This window comes from Trichoderma harzianum, assembly GCF_003025095.1.
Source record: "Trichoderma harzianum CBS 226.95 unplaced genomic scaffold M431scaffold_4, whole genome shotgun sequence".
Taxonomy (NCBI): Eukaryota; Fungi; Ascomycota; class Sordariomycetes; order Hypocreales; family Hypocreaceae; genus Trichoderma; species Trichoderma harzianum.
Genome location: NW_020209252.1, coordinates 1,645,261 through 1,662,679, shown reverse-complemented (window position 1 = coordinate 1,662,679; position 17,419 = coordinate 1,645,261). Strand labels below are relative to the sequence as shown.

Genomic DNA, 17,419 nt, shown 5'->3' with positions numbered 1-17,419 from the left:
TGGCTCTGAGCAGCAGCAACCTGACAGCGATCCGACTTCGAAAGCGACACCGAATGCTTGGGCTTGCGGGTCTCAAGCATCGGCCAGCGCACGCAGTAATCAATGGCCAACCTGGCAAATAAGGCGCTATGCTCAGCATCGAGAGCTGCCGCACACATCTCGCCCGACGCCATCGCCGCCCAGACGATTCCGGCTTCACTACGAGTTGCCCGCACAAGCCCTCCTCAGAACCATTCAGATGATGCTAGTCGGCTTAGAAGCAAGACCACAGTCAACCGTCGACAGCCATATTTGGCCGCAAGAGCACGCGCGACGCTGCATCCTGTACTGCCTTGGCGATGCGGAGCCCGCGGGGTATCTCGCGACACCCTCGTGAACCTGCCTCCGAGAAGCAGATATGCCCAGCTGGCTGCTGGACGAGACTTCCACACGTATTTCATCACCCATCTTCCGTCTTCCTCCCTACATCCAGACTCCGGGCGATTTCATGGGCCGGGCCACAAGCTGCCGCGCGAGGCCTCGGAGCCGCATACCCCCAGCCCCGGATCTGCGCCAGCTGTGTCGATACCAAACATGCCCAGTCGAGACATGACAGTTGTGCGAATCCCCTTGAAGCGAGCCAAGCACCACTTTGGCACTGCCACTGCCCGGGGAAATCGACCATACAATGAAGACGCAGACCAGGCAGGGATAGTGAACATGCCTGCGTTTGCAAAGAGGGCACCGACAAGCGTGAAACAGAAGCCAGGAGAGCCAACAGTGGCGGGCACCGCCCTTGGAGACCCCCAGATATTCTACTTTGGGGTTTTCGATGGGCACGGGGGAGCTCAATGTTCCCATTTTCTGCGTGATGAGCTACACGGGTATATTGAAGAAGCAGCGGCGGAGTTTGGCTTGCAGAGCAGCTTGCGCAAAAAGAACCCTTGGGAGGTCTCCAGCCGGCTGGTGACTCGCAAACAAGCTCTTAATGATGTAGACATGAAGAGACCTAATGAGGTGAAGGAGGATATCAAGCTTCCAACTCGCGATGGTGACGAAGGAGTTGTCAAAGCCCCGCGCCATGGAGATCCTCTTCCTAGTGCCAAGTCCGAGCCGGTTGAGGTATCAGATTATAAAAAGGCCACCAGCCTGAAGAAGGACCTTGTGCAGGACTATAGGGCCTCGATTGGAGGATACTTTCGCCGTTTTCAACCAGAACACTTTAATCACGCCGATGACGGTGACAGCGGCACTATCTCGATTGAAGAAGCCCTCGAGTACGCCTTTCTCCGCGCTGACTTGGATTTCGTTGCCGCCCAGGCTCGAAAAGCCGACCCGGATGACTCGAGAGTTAGCGACAGGCCCGTGAACAACGACGAGATATTGGGTCAGCCTCACGCTACTCCCTCAGGTCACTCTATTGGTGGCACTACGCGGTTCAAGGGGGGCTCTACTGCATCGATTGTGCTCATCTCAACGCCTACCCCCGCTCCCTTTTGGCATCCTGGTGCGCATTCTTCGATCATTGTGGCGCATGTGGGCGATACCCGTGTGCTCCTGTGTGATACTGCGACCGGTCTCGCCCAACCCCTGACTTCGGATCACCATCCCACCACACCAGGTGAGAGCAGACGTTTACGTAGGTACGCTCCGGCTGGCTCCATGGTTTCTAACGATAGCTTCGGAGAGGAACGTATTGCAGGGCTAGCCAACAGCCGGGCTTTCGGCGACATCAAGAGCAAGCGCATAGGCGTCTCTGCAGAGCCGGAAATCACCAGGGTAGAGCTTGGACCCGCTCAGTACTCCTTCATAGTCCTCATGAGCGACGGTGTCTCTGGCACGCTGAGCGACCAAGAGATTGTGGACGTCATCAAAGAGGCTAAGACCCCCGAGGAGGGCGCGCGCCGCGTTGTTGACTACGCAACGGAAGTTTCTGACGACGGCGACAATGCGACGTGCCAGGTCGTGCGGCTAGGGGGCTGGGAGCGTCGTTCTGAAGGTGGCCTGGGCAGTCTGGGGACCAAGGAGTTCAGAGATGCTCGACGTGCGGAGGCGCAAGACCCACGACGACGACGTGGGAAGCTGTAAGGGTAAGATGGGGATGGCGGTTACGTTATTTGTTGTCAGAAGCATATTAGGAAGGCCTTTTTTATCATTATTTTGCGGCTGCATAAACAACAGCGAGTTTTGGCTTGAGATTTATATATACATATACAGGCGTATATACATCGTATCGCGTGGAATAAGGCCAGGCGGAGTTATGGGCTTGCATCAACAGTTGGGAATGGCGGTTGTGCGACATGTATACTCAGATTTTCCTTTGTTTCTACCACCAATTTATAACTTCTTCACAAAGAGTCAGTTCCAAATAAGAAAGCAGAGGAAATGCAGCTAGCCATGAATATGAATATTCCCGGTGACGTTGCCATTATCTTGTATCAAAGGTAATCTTCAAGAAACGGAATGCAAAATCGTATATTCATGAGTTACTCATTCAATGTAGACAATGTGGTATTTCATATCCTGACCCCCCTTGACCATCCTCTTATCGTTTACTAGATGGATAGCGTACAACACCTCCAGAAACGTACATGCTTCAGACAAAGTTTTCATCTTCCAACGTACACACGCCACAGCTCTAGACACCATATGAAATTTCAGAATGCCCGGCATCGACCCAAGGTATGCTACACTTAGTAGCCGTGTCGGTGCTCATGCTGAGAGCCCCAGGGAGGCTGTTGATCCTGGTGCCCTTGGCCATGATACGGAGCATACTGGGGCTGAGCTGGGCCACCGTATCCATGAGGAGGCTGGCCCCCGCCGCCGTATTGTTGTTGCTGGTGATACTGCTGTTGTTGGTACTGTGGCTGATGGGAACCGTATTCGTGCTGTGAATAGTGTGGTTGGCCCTGGTAGCCCTGGTGATAGCCAGAAGACTGGCTATGAGATGATTCCGTATGAGACTGAGAAACATACGACGCACTCTCCCCATAACCATAACCTCCTTGAGCCGGCGGTGAATAGCGAGAAGGGGGAGCTGGAGAATTGGAAGTATAGTTCACAGCTGGATTTCCATCATGACCCTCCAAGGAGTTTAGGTCTCGGGTTTTGACTTGCTCCCAGAGAGACCCGGACACTTTACCGTGGCCAAGCTGTGTAACTGTGTTCCATGCGTCGTGAGCATGGCCGCTGACACCACCCTTCGTCTTCTGGTTGAGAATGTGGTTCTTGCCCTGCTTGACAGACTCTGAAGAGAGAAGACGGTCGAGTTCGTGGCGGCGAGGATGTTCATTGGCCCAAGACTGAACTGTGCGGAACATGTCTCGTTGGATCTGAACATGCTCATCACGAAGGGCGGGATGATGGAATGCCCGCAGAACGTCGTTGACGACTTCATCGACGGGTACATTGGGGTTCTCCCAAGCGTAGAGTACACGGCTTTGTAACGACTGTTAGAGAATAGGGCCATGTACAGTGAAGAAGAGAATACTTACGGAACAGTGTACTGGAGTACTGTAGCTGCAATCCGACCAGCACAAGAGTTCAGAATATTGGTGAAATGGTCCTTTGACAGCATGGAGTGTGTTGGGTCCGAGCTCCTGGGGTTATCCCAGGGCTCGAATTGGGAATTGGCACTGGCGCTGATGACGCCGGAAGAGCCATCCTTAAGCACCTTCGAGACCTGGTTGATGATAGGCCTAATAAAGGGAGCAAGAAGGCCGAGAATGAACGCAGTCAGCGTCTCGCTGATGTGCTCAAGGAGTTTCTCGAGGCCAGGGACCTTTTCGATACCTCGGCTAATGGCCTTTACAATCCTGTCGCGAAACTGCAAAATGGGGTAAATCTGCCTTGCAGTCTTGACTGGGTCGAAATTTGGGCTCATGCCGGGAACGACGTTAGTGTTCCCTCCGGCACGAGAACGTGCCTCGTTGTCTCGCTCCTGGGCATCAGCCATGGCCTTGAGCTCCCTAGCTTGAGAAGCAAAGCCCGATCCGTCGCCAGGGATCTTGGAGATGAGTGAGATGAAATCTTTCGGGGCGTCGATACCCAAGAAGCCCCTGGAAGCGCCTCCACCACCGCTACCGGAGGCTCCAGCGTTGAGGAGAGCAACGTCGACCTCGTCCACTTCAGATTGGGTGAAGTGATCGTTTGCCTCGCCAATGACAGAGTGTAAAAAGTCAACGCCGCCAAAGGTTCCGGTTACCAAGGGGTAGATGCGCTTTCCTCGGACCGTGATTTCGGACTGGGTACCGCAGTGTGGAAAGACGTCTCGATGACCCAACTCACGGAGGGCCAGCTCGCAGTAGTTGCTGTGGGCGCTAAAGTCTTCCATACAGTGCAGAGCCTGACCGAGACACCTAAGCGCTTCACACAAGTCGGCTTCTTTGCCGCTCTGTGATCCGCTGGTATAGAGACGACCGAAGTGGATGCTTCGAGCGAAGCTGTAACGAAGATAGCCGGCACTGGTAGCCCATCGCCCGCTCTCATTAGCAATGTAGTTCTTCATACCGGTACGCAGATCGATGTCAATTTCAATGGGATCAACCGGACCACGGAGACGAGGATCGAGTGTTCGAGCGTCAATGCCATCTGCGTAGCCTTTGGGGTTGTCAATGTGCTCCTCCGGACGGTAGCAACCTAAGCGTTCTTCGGTCACCTCGAACTCCTCGGTGGCATAGCCAAATGACATGAATGAGAGGACCCAGACCTTTTATACAGATTAGTACTAACAATAGTTTCCATCAGAGATACCGTCCCCTACCAAGATTCGAATTGTAGGAGCATTTACGCCCTTGAGGGAGCCAACATCGACTGCCTGTGAGTAGTCACGAAGCCAATTGCCAAAGTATGTTCTCTTGACAAGCATAGACGTCCATTTCTTGCCGTGAAGGAAGGCAATGCTGGTGAGCATATCCTCAATATCTAAGAGCAGAGTGTCAGTTTTCTCATAGAGATCTCTCACTTCCCACATTGTGTCACCCACCTCCATGACGCCAGTTGTGTCCCTCGACCTGGAACCTGTGAGCTTCTAGATGCCATATACATTCCCATGGCTAAACCAAGTACAAACCTGTGCAATCGATGGAATATTACCAGCTCCAAACGCTGCCGCTTTCGTTGGTAGCAGCACGAGACAAATGCACAACACCAGCAACCAGGTGCCCCGCGAAGGTGAAAATGACGCCATGATGCAGCCGACTTGGCGGGGCAAATATCAAAGAAAAATAGACAGGCTCGTTATATGGGACTGTCCCAAGTCAAGATCGAGTATGATAACAGAAGTTCTTTTATACTTTCTCTTTACCAAAATTCAAATTGTCGTCATTTGTATGCTGCGGGTGAGATTGGTTGCCTCCTTTGTTTGTTTTTGTTTGGAGCTACCTGTACCTGTTAGGTAAGGTTGTGTGAGCTTCAGCAAGCCACGATTTGCTCGAGCCACACTTGCACATGATAATCTTGGCCATTTTGATGAGAAAGTGGCGTCGCACAGCCACACGTCCATGAGGAGGCTGACACCTCGTCCAAATGCAGTGGGTTTTTGCGGTGAAGTTGGATTATGCTCATGAGTGTTGTTGGGTTACAGTGTGTGAATGTTTGTACAGTAAATAATCATTCATCAAATCAGCAGTGATGGGTCGGATACTTCGGTATCACAAGCAAAAATGAAAAATGTAGCATGATGCCCCTAATGTTGATATTGACGATTACGCGTGTTTGCTTGGACGAGCCGGGTTTTAAAATGCCGAGAGCTGCATGACTGAAAGAGGAAATTCGGATAGCCTATACATTATCCTATACGGAGCTCTGTTGAAAAGCTACCTGCAGAATACGAATGAATGCACGTTACCTACTTGTTACTCCACTGAAAAGCGGTATATGGACGATCAAAAATAGGTATCTCCCAAGTCCCTCGAGACCATCCCTTCTTCTTTAACACCGCAGTCCGTCTCCGGGTTGTCGGTGTTCGGAGACTGTCATGTACATCCGCACTTGCATTTGGAAAACATGAACCCTGACGAGAGCAATGTAGATGCTCATGATATCAATTTCAATTGAAGAATTGGATCAAGTAAACGGAAGAAGTACCCATAGGTAGAGGACTTTTAGAACTCAAAAGTTCATTGGTGGTGTGACTTTTGGCGTCTTCTCTGCTGAGGTTCCGTGGTAACGCCACTCTCAGCGCTCGGCTTCCGATGCACTGTAGTGTCTGACACCAGTAGCGTGCTTCAGGGACCCTCAAAATTATTCATCGGGGCTCCTTGGAACCCGCCCATCCGATCTTCAGTAAATCTGCCGGCCCCTAATAAATCCTTCGCTCCGTTTGCTCAACTTTTCTTCTCCATCAACGTGGTGACAGGTGCTTTACCTTCACATTCGAATCCTTTTTCTTTCTTTTTTGGGGTTTACCTTAGATCTGGCCTGCTGTCAGATGCGCCAATCCTTCTTCTCTTAACTTTCAATCGGAGTGCCGCTTTTGATCTACCCCATCTGTCTTCATTAACGCCACCTCATCCCTGCCCGCCTTTTTCAACCTTCGCAATAACACGACAAAATGCCTTCCAGAACGCTCCCTACGTTTACGCGCGCCGAAGTCGAGACGCATAGCTCAGAAAAATCCTGTTATGTCACCATCGGCACCAAGGTCTACGATGTCACCGACTTCCTGTCCGACCACCCCGGTGGTGGCCAGCTCATCATCGACTATGCTGGCAAGGACATTGAAGACATTTTGAAGGACAGTGTTTCGCACACTCATAGCGAGGCTGCATACGAAATCCTCGACGATTCTCTTGTTGGCTTTGTCGTTACCGAGAAGAACGGGGCCGCCAATGGAAACGGCACTGCCAATGGCGAGCCGTACGTGCATCCGAGAACTGGTATGGCTAACGAAGAGGACCTCAGCAAAGACACGGATTATACACAGGACTACAAGAAGCACAAATTTTTGGATCTAAGCAAGCCCCTGTTCCCCCAGCTCTGGTATGGAAACTTCACCAAGGAGTTTTATCTCGATCAAGTGCACCGTCCACGCCACTACAAGGGTGGTCAGTCTGCGCCCCTCTTTGGAAACTTCCTGGAGCCTCTTTCGAAAACCCCATGGTGGATGATTCCAATTCTATGGCTTCCCTGTGACGCATACGGCTCATTCTTGGCCTTCCAAGGCTTTGACTACCCCATCATCTTTGCGGCATATTGGGTCCTTGGCTTCTGCATTTGGAGCCTCGTGGAATATGGTCTGCACAGATTCTTGTTCCATCTTGATGAGTACGCTTTACCCCCCATGCTGGACTACTTTGCATGACCTGTTACTGATTATAAGACAGCTATCTTCCTGACAACCGATATGGCATCATTGCGCACTTCTTGCTCCACGGCATCCACCACTATCTGCCCATGGACAAATACAGATTGGTCATGCCTCCAACCATGTTTTTGCTGCTTGCGACTCCTTTTTGGTATCTCGCTCATACCATCTTCGCCTACAACTGGTATGCCGCCACGGCAGTCTACTGCGGCGGCATTTTTGGTTACATCTGCTATGACTTGACTCACTACTTCCTTCACCACGAGAACCTTCCTCTCTGGTACAAGGGACTCAAGAAGTACCATCTGGAGCACCACTTCCTCGAGTACGAGCTTGGCTTCGGTGTTACCACCAAGTTCTGGGACAACGTGTTTGGTACCGAGCTGAAGCCCAATGTTGTCAAGACCCAGTAAACTCGGCAAGTGCGACACGTACATATGTGCTTTTGCAGGCCCCTTTCATGAGGTGAACACTGCAACATCAGTTCTTTCTCTAATTCTTCTGGCTCTGTTTCGTACGGGATGGGGCAGGCTTTGGCTAATTTGGAATTGGAGGATTATGCATCGTTATGAACATGGGCGGATGGTTTCACGGGGTTGATAATGGACGGAAATAGGAAGAGGCAAAGTTTCTAATGGCTGCTGATACGAGTTACGGACAAATTGGAGATCCACGAAGAAGGGGATCTTATGGCGACACTAAAAATACCGATTGAGAACTTGTAGATATTATACACTTTTGATTCAATGACTACTTAATACTTTTACTACTTCCAATATACCATATCATCACTGCCCACTGTCTAATATTTTGCTCAATATTGCAGCAAATTATGAGGTTCTGATGGAGACAGGGCCCATCATTCACTAGCAAAGCAAGACGCTGGCCGGGCATTCTCCTGAAGCGGCCTGCGAATTTGCATCCCTTTTCTTGGGTTATGTAATCAGCGACAGCGCATGCGGCGAAGCCACCCACGTGACTCTGTCTCAGCCAGCCCAAGGAGAAACTCTCCGTGCTGAAACCTGAAATCCCAACTCGTTGGAAACTTTCTGGTCACTGATCTCAACAACGACGTCGTCGGCTCTGAGAGACTGCTTACAAACGCCTTGATACTCGTAGGCTACTGTTGATGAGAAATTTCCTCAAACACTTGCAATTCCTCGTTTTCAATCATTGGCCACCAAGGCCAGTTCACCATCATGTCTAATCTAGACGTTGAGGCACTGCTCGACGCTACGGCTAAGAACCCAGAGAAAAAGCCGAAGAGCCCTGATGCTGAACGTTCCAAAGATGATGGTAAATCTGATAGACGAGATAGAGACTCCGACCGCGACCATGGCCGAGAACGTGATGGCAGCCGTGTGAGAGACAGAGATCGAGACTACGATCGTCGCCGCCGAGATCGTCGAGACTACAGCCTTACTCGAAGCCGCCGAGAAACACCTGATGCGGGCACCCCCCGTAGCGACACTGGCAGCCACAAAAGTAGGCGGAGAAGCAGGAGTCGTGATGATGACCGCCGTCACTCACGCCGCCACAGAGACGGTGATTACTATCGAGGTGGACGACGCTCGCGGTCCCGTTCGCCCCCTCGACACTATCGCCCTCGCGATGATCGCGATCGCAGAGATCGACGAGACCGATCCGACCGTTACTCTAATGATTACGGCCGTGGCAGAGATGATGATCGTAATGACACACGCAATGAGGGAGGCAATGCCCCGCTTACGGAAGACGAGCGAGACCGACGCACCGTCTTTGTTCAGCAGCTTGCTGCTCGGTTGCGTACTCGTGAATTGAAAGAGTTCTTTGAAAAGGTCGGAGCTGTTAATGAGGCTCAGATTGTCAAGGATCGAATCAGCGGACGGTCTAAAGGGTAAGTGGTTCTTATCCCAGCTTCGATGACTCTCTTGTACCTAATGCTAACTTGATGTCAGTGTCGGCTACGTTGAGTTCAAAAATGAAGACTCGGTTCAGCTAGCCCTCCAACTTACCGGACAGAAACTCTTAGGCATCCCTGTCATCGTACAGCATACGGAAGCCGAGAAGAATCGCCAAGCTCGCAACCCAGACTCATCGAATGGTCACCCCAATTCTATTCCTTTCCACCGCCTCTATGTGGGCAACATTCATTTCAATGTCACGGAGCAAGATTTGCAAGCTGTATTTGAGCCATTTGGAGAACTGGAGTTCGTTCAACTCCAAAAAGACGACAATGGACGCAGTCGTGGCTATGGGTTTGTTCAGTGAGTCATCTATCCCCTTTACCAATTTTCCACCAATGAGAAGAATGTCAACTAATGCTGATTCCTCTCTCCAGATTCCGAGACGCAGGCCAAGCTCGCGAAGCTTTGGAAAAGATGAACGGCTTTGACTTGGCTGGTCGTCCTATTCGTGTTGGCCTTGGCAACGATAAGTTTACCCCTGAGAGCACTGCCAACCTAATGCACAAATTTTCCGGTAACAACCAGGGCTTCCAAGGCTCTGCGTTCTCTGGAGCAGGTGGCCGTGGCCAGCAGTCTACATTTGACCGAGCTGGAGGCCGCGATAGCGAAAAGACTGGTGGTGCTAGCGCTTTAGACGATACAGACGTTGCTGGTGTCAACTTTAACAACTATAGTCGCGATGCATTGATGAGAAAGCTTGCCAGGACCGACGAAGCCCCGACCAATGGCAATGACGAACGCCAACAGATCCTCAAGCCCAAAACGGAGACGAAACCCCTCCCTGTCAACGTAAACATGGCGAGCCGTTGTGTTGTGTTGCACAACATGTTTGACCCCACTGAGTAAGCAGATGATCCACCCCGATGCAAATTCTCACACAATCCTTATACTGACGATGAAATAACAGAGAAGAGGGCGACGACTGGGTCAAGGAGCTCGAAGACGAAGTTCGCCAGGAAGCCGAAGAACGATATGGACATGTTGTTCACATCTCGGTCGATCCGAACTCCAAAGGAGATATTTATCTCAAGTTTGACAAAGTCCAAGGAGGTGAAAATGCCATCAAGGGTCTCAACGGTAGATACTTTGGCGGCCGAATGATCGACGCGTCACCTGTTGTAGACGCCGTCTACAGCAGTTTGTTCTCTCGCACCCGGGCAATCTGAAGCTAATGCTCTCCTATTCATATTGTGCAATCTAGGAACTTGGAGGTTGGTAATTAGTCTCGTGAATCTATCCCCTTGAGTCATTCATTAATTCATTGGCAGTCGTCCCTATGCCACGTGTGCAAGATTTTCAGAACGATTCCTGCTATCACAGGATAGCAACGAGATGCAGGTTACACCTTTTGTCCAAACGAATACTAAAACAGCCAAGCTCTTTTGGTGCAGCAGATCTCTTGAATCCAACGGGGCGCCTTGGTCGCCAACTTTTGTCCATTTAATAATGCGTTTTAGCACCTCTTCACATGGCAATGTCCCAAACTGATGTTTGTGTGCCTAGGACGGTCATCGATAGTCGTTTTGACCTTGAAAATCGTTTTCGAAAATCCTGTAGGATTAGTTTTGATATTGTAGCAAAAATAGTAACAATAAAAGTCTTAGAGTATGCAATACATATGAATCACGATGAATACCCTGAATGGTCAACCCGGAGACGGCATTTCTGCTGGTGAGGCTCGTGAATGTATGTATATAGTAGTGAGTATGAGAAAACTCGATTTGGTGATGGAACATCAAAGTGTTGGTTGCGGTAGCCCTATTCCCCTATCCTCTTTCACGTCCATCACATGCATCATGCTGCGGTTTCCCCCTACTTCACCTTCTCCCTTTTCCTCCCCATCTAACTTGGAATTATCTTCTAGGTACCTCATTCATTATTTTTCTTGTGGACGTGGTACAGCAGCATTGTACGTATCTATGTGTCGTGCATGACACGTGATGGCAGTTGACTCTCCTCCTCTTGCATTTTCCACTTCACTTCTGCCTCACCTTTAGGGCGAACCCACCTAATATTAATATCTAATTGATTCATTCACTGTGCAGCTAATCACGGCGTTATCGCTATCAAAGTACCATCCCTTTTCACATTCTCCCTAATTCTTCTCAATGAGGCACCTCCTTCTCGGCTTCTTGCAGGCTCCTTGGTGGCGGTTCAGGAGAAGCCCCACGGCGGGCAGAAAACCTGCACGAGTTGCGGTACTCGACACTGACGACTTGACAGCTTCACTTTGGGCTCACTTTGCGTTCAGCTCTTGGCCTGCTGGCAACAATTTTGCGGCGTGATTCTTTGGGGCTTCCGGAATTTCTGCGTTTGCTTTCCTTCACCTTTTACCTTTTTTCTTCTCCCTACCTCGACAAGCCTGCTGGAGATTTTCCACTTTCTCGGCATTTTTCAGCAGAGGATTCACATACCTTTCAGAAGAATCGGGATTCAGCATCGTTACATCTTGTAGAGGATTTCTTTCTTTCTTACTTTACCATCTGCATGGCGTACTTGGACAGGTTGAACGGGATTGATGTTCACAGCCTAGGGGCATCATAACACTCAGGTCTGTTTCCCAACCTCATGATATTGACATCTTCTGTTCAATGCAACATTCACGCGGCTGGACCTTTTCATCTTTTGTCTGGTCCCACAGGCCACTGGCATGCTGAACACCATCATCTTCCCTTTTCCGCTTCAACCTCACAGCAATTCGCATTCACTGGGCCGTCATCCACAATACTAACGCTCTAATAGTACAGCAAGTTTGGGCACGTCTCTTCACCTGATTTTGAGAGCCTGACTACCCATTATTCTACTTTGGATTTTTACTCTGCTCTCTCATCTCACACGGGTCGTCGCAGAAATCTCTCCGCGCTTTTCCTCTCCGCAGAGAATGCTCCTAGGGGATATCAGGCCCCTTGCGGTAGAACAACGCTTCAATACCCGCAAATCATCGATCAGTTCAGCTGAATCAAGTATCCAGGGAGCTACGGAGGTGATTGGGAACATGTTGTCGGTCAACTTTTCCACCCCGCTTACCGGGCCTGCTCGATCTGAAAGGATCAAACAAATGTCTAATAACCACGTAAGTGTATATGCTTCTCCCACTGTGGTCCAATACTAACCAGATACCGCTATTAAGCCGGCATTTGAGAAGTCGCGTTTAACGCAAGAGGTTTTGGTCAAGATACAGCACTCTTTGAGGAGAATGCCTGGCGTTTCCGCAAAAGAATCGGCCGAAATCATTCAAAGCCTGATAGAAGTTGGTCAGGTCATCAGCCAGGAAACCAGTGCGCTCGTTGAAGCTGTGATGAATCTTCATCTCGACCAAGAAGATACGGATAAAGCGATTGCTCGTATGAGCATCGAAGCAAACCTTGCCAAAGCTAGAACTGATGATCAGAGTCAAACAATCAACAGCCTCCGCGAAGAGCTCAAGGCCGAAAAGGAGAAACGGGAACAGGCTGAGTCTACCCTGAAGAATATGATGGAAGGCATAGTGGACATTGCTGCCGAGCTCAAGCAGTTGAGGGATAAGGCTGACAGGCAGAAATCCGACTCTTCGAACAATTCACCAGCTACTGACGGTGAATTTGTCGTCAAGGTAAGATCATCCCAACCCACTGGCGACGAAGTGATTTCAACTAACTATGGCTATCTCATGCAGACTCTCGACAACACGATCCAGATTTTGGAAGACCAAGTCAATAAGCACCATGTACCTTGGGTTGGCCCTGTGACTCGGGCCATCGAGCCTATCATCGAAACTGGCACGGCCAGAAATGGCTATCATAGGCCTCTGGTGCCTCTTCAGGAAGAGACCTTGGGTGACGGAAGTGTCTTTAGCGATGCTCCACCACCTCCCCGAGCTGCTTCGGCCTTTCAGCCTGCTCATCGCCCTCCTATGGGACCGCCGCCGCCAAAGTTTGGCCAGTTCCAGGGCATGCCACCGCGACCTCCAACAGCCCTGTCTCACGAGCGCCGAAGTGCCAACGCGTGGAATCTAGTTGCACCTATCCAGGGCGGCAGACCAGGCTCCTTCAACAACAACAAGCCCCCGTTTCCGGGTCCCCCTTATGGCCGAGCTCCCTCTCGCCAGGGGTTCCAGAATAATCATCGTTTCCGGCCTGATAGCTTCCCCCATTCTGCATTTGCGCTGCCAGAGAACCCACCTCCTAGGTCCAACAGCGCATTTGCATATGGGCGTGACTATTTCCCTAACACCCCAACAGGTCCAGGCCGTGGCAGATATGGCGGCCGTCTGCGTGACAATAAAGTGCCGCCGCCCCCTTCGCTAGATTTCGGTGCCTCCTCGTCAAGCGGTTCTACTTCAGGCCCTGCTAGCACCATCGCCAACCGCAGCTCATACTCTAGTCAGCCGATCACGATCACGGAACAAGCCGTCCAGGCTTGGCATGGGTATATGATGCATTTCTATGCGGCTATTCGCAACTTTGTCGAGCGTCATGCCAACAATCCCGATGTCACAGGGGAGATCAAGCTGAGCCAGACTCATCTGTGGCCGATCTTGCTTGCCACATACTTTCCCCTTTCCGAGCAGGAGGCCGAATCTTACCTCGAGTTTCACGTTCGCAGCGAGAATTCCAAATCATGCATCGTCACTCGGGTCGTGATCGACTTTGTCGTGAACCGTGTTTGGAACGCCAGCGCCTGGGCCGGTGCCGATGCCGACTCGACCTTTAGCATCATGGAAATAGAGAGAGATCTGGACCGAACAGCAGGTAACTATCTTCCGCCCCATTTCCCCCTTTTCCTCCTGTGTATGTGAAAGAAGTATACTAACAATCGACAGGTCAACCATCGGCTGTTCGCCAACCAATTCTCGACCGCATGGCCACCGTCATTGATGCCGTCATCAAAAAGGAGCAAGGCGGCCCCTTTGTCAAGAATAAAATCGAGGAAGCCACCCAAACGCTCCTAGCCAGCCTGCAACCTCTTATGAACAAATTTTACAACTCCGCCGACGCCTTCCGCGACCTGGAGCAGGTCATCGACAGCGCCTACGAGATCTCGTGCAAGATCCTCACCAGTCGCCTGACGTTCGACTTCCGCTTCCCCGAGATCGGCAGCCGCTTCTCCTCGCAGTCCATGCTGCCCATTTGGCCAAACAGCGACCCGTTGGAGCTGCAGGCGAAGCACTGGCGCGTGGCTCTTGTTACTACCCCCGTGGTGACTTGCCGGAACGACACGGGCTCCAATATTTCCGCGCACTCTGTGTCTTTGGCAGACGTGTTTTGCATGCAATGAGAACGAAAAAATCGGTTGAGGGCCTGCTATAAATCAAGAGAAGAGCGGCTATTTGAAGGCTAGGAGACAAAGGAAGGGATTCATTAGGCAGGATCGGGAAAATGGAATGGGCTATGGCGTTCTCTGGTTTATCTGATTTCAGGTTTTTACTTACTTTTTAATTCTTCTCGAGAATAATTCAACGTCTCTCGCCCGGGAGTCAAGCCCTTGGAGAGGCTGCATCGTTTTCCTATTTCTTTCTCTCTTCTTTATGCTCAGAACATGGGAAGCTCTCTAAACACTTACAGAAAAACGCTAAGCTAAGAACAATGAAGCCGGTGAAAGACAGTCTTTTTTTAAACGTCACAATCTGAGAAACGTGGGATATGGACCTAGTCTAAAAGATATTCTCTTTTTCAGTATTAATAAGAGCATTTACTTTGATAAGCAACACTTGGAAATATCAGAAAATGACGTGCTTTCTCTCTAGATTTTGCCTCTTGGGATTGCCGTGGAGTAATAGCCTTTGGATTAAACCTTTCTATTCTCCCCAACCCTTGTCCAATGTGATAACCGTAATACCCATGGTGTCTATTACCGCCCAGACCGTAATTTTTGATACAAAGGCGTAGTCAACCTTGCCAACCATCAATCGGAAGCTCTCTCGCCCATGTCCCCCAAAACCAAATTATCAAGAAACCTTTACAAAACCGTAAAGCAAAAAGCATATCTGCCTAAAAAATTGCCACGTCCACTTAGTTGAAGAATATTTCAACCCAAGTGACTATTCCCATCGCTGGGACATCTCTGATCCTCTCCAAGAGGAGCTCTCTTAGACATTCTTCACAGTAGGCAACTTATCCAAGCGGCGAATAACTGCTCCGAGAACTACCTTGAGGATGGTGTCTGCAGAAAGGGTCTTGGGACGGAATGGTCTAAGGGGGTTGGCATCCCAGCTAACCGTATCCACCATGTCCCGGACCTGGCTCGCGGATCCAAAGAGGTTATCTAGATGTTGCAACGCCTCTGCGGCTTTAGGCACGTTCCCAACTTGGAAGAACTGGATGCCGACTTGATGCACTGGAGCGTCAAGTTTATCGAGATCAATTGCGTATTTTCTAATGACAGAGTCTGGGTCGTCTGAAGGTTCGCCGTCAGTAATGACAATGATGTTGATTGGCTTGACGTCGTCGATATTCCTGGATTTTTCTTTAGGAGTGGGCAAGCCACCAACATAAGGTCGAAGGATGCTCCGCAGCCTCGAGCCGGTAGGCGTCATGCCGTTGGGCTTAACTTTGTTGAAAATTTCCGTTATCTCTTCGGGAGTTTCGATATTGTAGTACCCGTATGGTGCTTTGCCCTCGGGTGTGTTCTTTGTCTTTGATTGATGGTTCAAGAAATACAAGTCGATGCCGTCCTTGTCGTGAGTGGTGCAAATTGGCGTGATGGCTCGAAGGACGCCGGCTACCTCTTCCCAGGACTTGCCTGACATGGAGCCAGAGTCATCGATGACGAAGACGGTGTCGAAATATGACAGAAACGCAAACGGGTCTTCGCCATTTGAATATTTTTGCAAACGCTCCGGAACATGAGGTTCGGCAATCACATCGTCCGGGGAGTCGAACGGATTGACTGGAGCTTTAGAGTCATAGGGATTAGATGGAGCTTTGGAGTCGGACAGGCCAGCTGAAGAGGGAGCTGGCTCGAGCGAAGAATAAGAAGGAGGTTGGTCGTCTTGTCGCAAACTGTCAGCAATCATCCTCTATCCAGCCATCCAGCCTCTATGGAAAGGGGCAGAGTAAGTTACGGGGATATCAACACTCACTGCTATCTCCATCTTCCCAAGAGGGCTCTCTCAAAACGGACTGGCTAGGCCCAGCATATGAACCACTCGAAGCCCATGACTCGCGATTCTCGTTGGGCCGTTTTTGAGAACCCTTGCCCTTGAAGCTTCCAAAAAGTCTCCTCATCGTTGCTGAGTGTGAAGAGAGAGGTCTTCACAATCTGTAGTTTGATGGAAAGGTCAAATAGCAAGAGTAGTAGCAGTGAGAGGGGAGTGAAGAAGAAAAAGAAGGAGAGAGGAAGATGAGGAGGAGGAGAAGAAGAAGTATTAGTGTTGGTTGCTGAACAAGTGCTTGGCAGTGTAGCCGCCGGATGATTAATATCCTTTGTCGAGTCTGTGCTTTGCTTGCTTTGTTCTGATGGTGAAACGTCCAAGTGTCATGAAATGAACACAGCGCTATTCACTTTATAAACCACCCAGTCATGAAAGAGGGAGGTATGCTGGTACCCGTGCCTGCCTAATGACAATAGAGTTTTGGCCTTCCGATTTGTTTGAAAATGGAAAGTGCCAAAGCCAATCAAGCAATCAAAAGTCAGCTGCTGTTTTCTTAGTTTTGTCTTCGCCTCGTTTTTGCTTTATTTCTTTGTTCCCCTTGCGTGGAGTGCAGGTGATGAACCATTCAGGCACAGACTCGTGTATAAAGCCCCGTGGTCGCACGTTTTATATGTAATGTGCGCTGTTCAACATTGTCATACGTGAAACTACATGAAAGAAAAGAAAAGTTCCCCATTAGACGACGCCATGACCCATTCACAGCCCGGTAAACTTTGCATATGTCCAAGTTCACTTGTGATGCGCAGCAGTCTTCTGTCTGCTAGGCATATTAATTTCCATCTTCTGACCATGCATGTCTTGGGAGAGTTTACAAGTGCCAACGGGGCGCTAAGGGGCTGGTGGAAACTGTACGATGCGCCCACTCAGTGCCTGACCGATCTGGGCTATGGGTGTGGCGCAGCACCCCACATGTCGGTTGTGCACCAGTAGACTCTCAGCATAGCCCTGCAAGGCCTACCATGAGGCTGAAGGAGCCATGAAGATGCGATTCACAGATGCTTCTGCAACATCTCGAACGTCGAGCCACGATCCTGACCCTGGCTGCCTAGTACTCTT

General features: G+C 50.3%; 6 protein-coding genes across 6 annotated transcripts; 4 read left to right on the top strand and 2 right to left on the bottom strand.

Moving 5' to 3' along the window:
* Positions 1–238: 238 nt before the first annotated feature.
* Positions 239–2,067, top strand: M431DRAFT_493259 (hypothetical protein; the record flags this gene model as incomplete). The annotated part of the gene is made up of 2 exons (XM_024917091.1): positions 239–354; positions 396–2,067. The coding sequence occupies 2 exons, from the start codon at positions 239–241 to the stop codon at positions 2,065–2,067; spliced, it is 1,788 nt and encodes a 595-aa protein (XP_024776460.1).
* A 605-nt stretch (positions 2,068–2,672) lies between these two features.
* Positions 2,673–5,167, bottom strand: M431DRAFT_80150 (hypothetical protein; the record flags this gene model as incomplete). The annotated part of the gene is made up of 5 exons (XM_024922909.1): positions 2,673–3,417; positions 3,474–4,687; positions 4,742–4,902; positions 4,964–4,991; positions 5,051–5,167. The coding sequence occupies 5 exons, from the start codon at positions 5,165–5,167 to the stop codon at positions 2,673–2,675; spliced, it is 2,265 nt and encodes a 754-aa protein (XP_024776459.1).
* A 1,105-nt stretch (positions 5,168–6,272) lies between these two features.
* On the top strand, positions 6,273–8,080 carry M431DRAFT_112086 (hypothetical protein). Its single transcript, XM_024911817.1, has 2 exons — positions 6,273–7,245; positions 7,305–8,080. Exons 1-2 carry the CDS (start codon positions 6,533–6,535, stop codon positions 7,696–7,698), a joined length of 1,107 nt encoding a protein of 368 aa, XP_024776458.1. The 5' UTR covers positions 6,273–6,532; the 3' UTR covers positions 7,699–8,080.
* A 404-nt stretch (positions 8,081–8,484) lies between these two features.
* On the top strand, positions 8,485–10,397 carry M431DRAFT_3897 (hypothetical protein; the record flags this gene model as incomplete). The annotated part of the gene is made up of 4 exons (XM_024914785.1): positions 8,485–9,161; positions 9,223–9,531; positions 9,606–10,073; positions 10,139–10,397. 4 exons carry the CDS (start codon positions 8,485–8,487, stop codon positions 10,395–10,397), a joined length of 1,713 nt encoding a protein of 570 aa, XP_024776457.1.
* A 1,829-nt stretch (positions 10,398–12,226) lies between these two features.
* M431DRAFT_15370 (hypothetical protein) lies at positions 12,227–14,487 on the top strand (the record flags this gene model as incomplete). Its single annotated transcript, XM_024912890.1, has 4 exons — positions 12,227–12,304; positions 12,362–12,823; positions 12,887–13,961; positions 14,033–14,487. 4 exons carry the CDS (start codon positions 12,227–12,229, stop codon positions 14,485–14,487), a joined length of 2,070 nt encoding a protein of 689 aa, XP_024776456.1.
* A 428-nt stretch (positions 14,488–14,915) lies between these two features.
* On the bottom strand, positions 14,916–16,916 carry M431DRAFT_506532 (hypothetical protein). The gene is made up of 2 exons (XM_024918819.1): positions 16,292–16,916; positions 14,916–16,200 (listed from the first exon to the last, which is right to left on the bottom strand). The coding sequence occupies exons 1-2, from the start codon at positions 16,434–16,436 to the stop codon at positions 15,299–15,301; spliced, it is 1,047 nt and encodes a 348-aa protein (XP_024776455.1). The 5' UTR covers positions 16,437–16,916; the 3' UTR covers positions 14,916–15,298.
* Positions 16,917–17,419: the final 503 nt, after the last annotated feature.

Bases quoted from the DNA above. Each gene is read 5' to 3' on its own strand.
- M431DRAFT_112086 (XM_024911817.1), top strand. From the start codon at position 6,533: ATGCCTTCCAGAACGCTCCCTACGTTTACGCGCGCCGAAGTCGAGACG. The intron at 7,246-7,304 runs GTACGCTTTACC...ATTATAAGACAG, and splicing joins TTCTTGTTCCATCTTGATGA to CTATCTTCCTGACAACCGAT.
- M431DRAFT_506532 (XM_024918819.1), bottom strand. From the start codon at position 16,436: ATGAGGAGACTTTTTGGAAGCTTCAAGGGCAAGGGTTCTCAAAAACGG. The intron at 16,201-16,291 runs GTGAGTGTTGAT...GTTTGCGACAAG, and splicing joins TTGGGAAGATGGAGATAGCA to ACGACCAACCTCCTTCTTAT.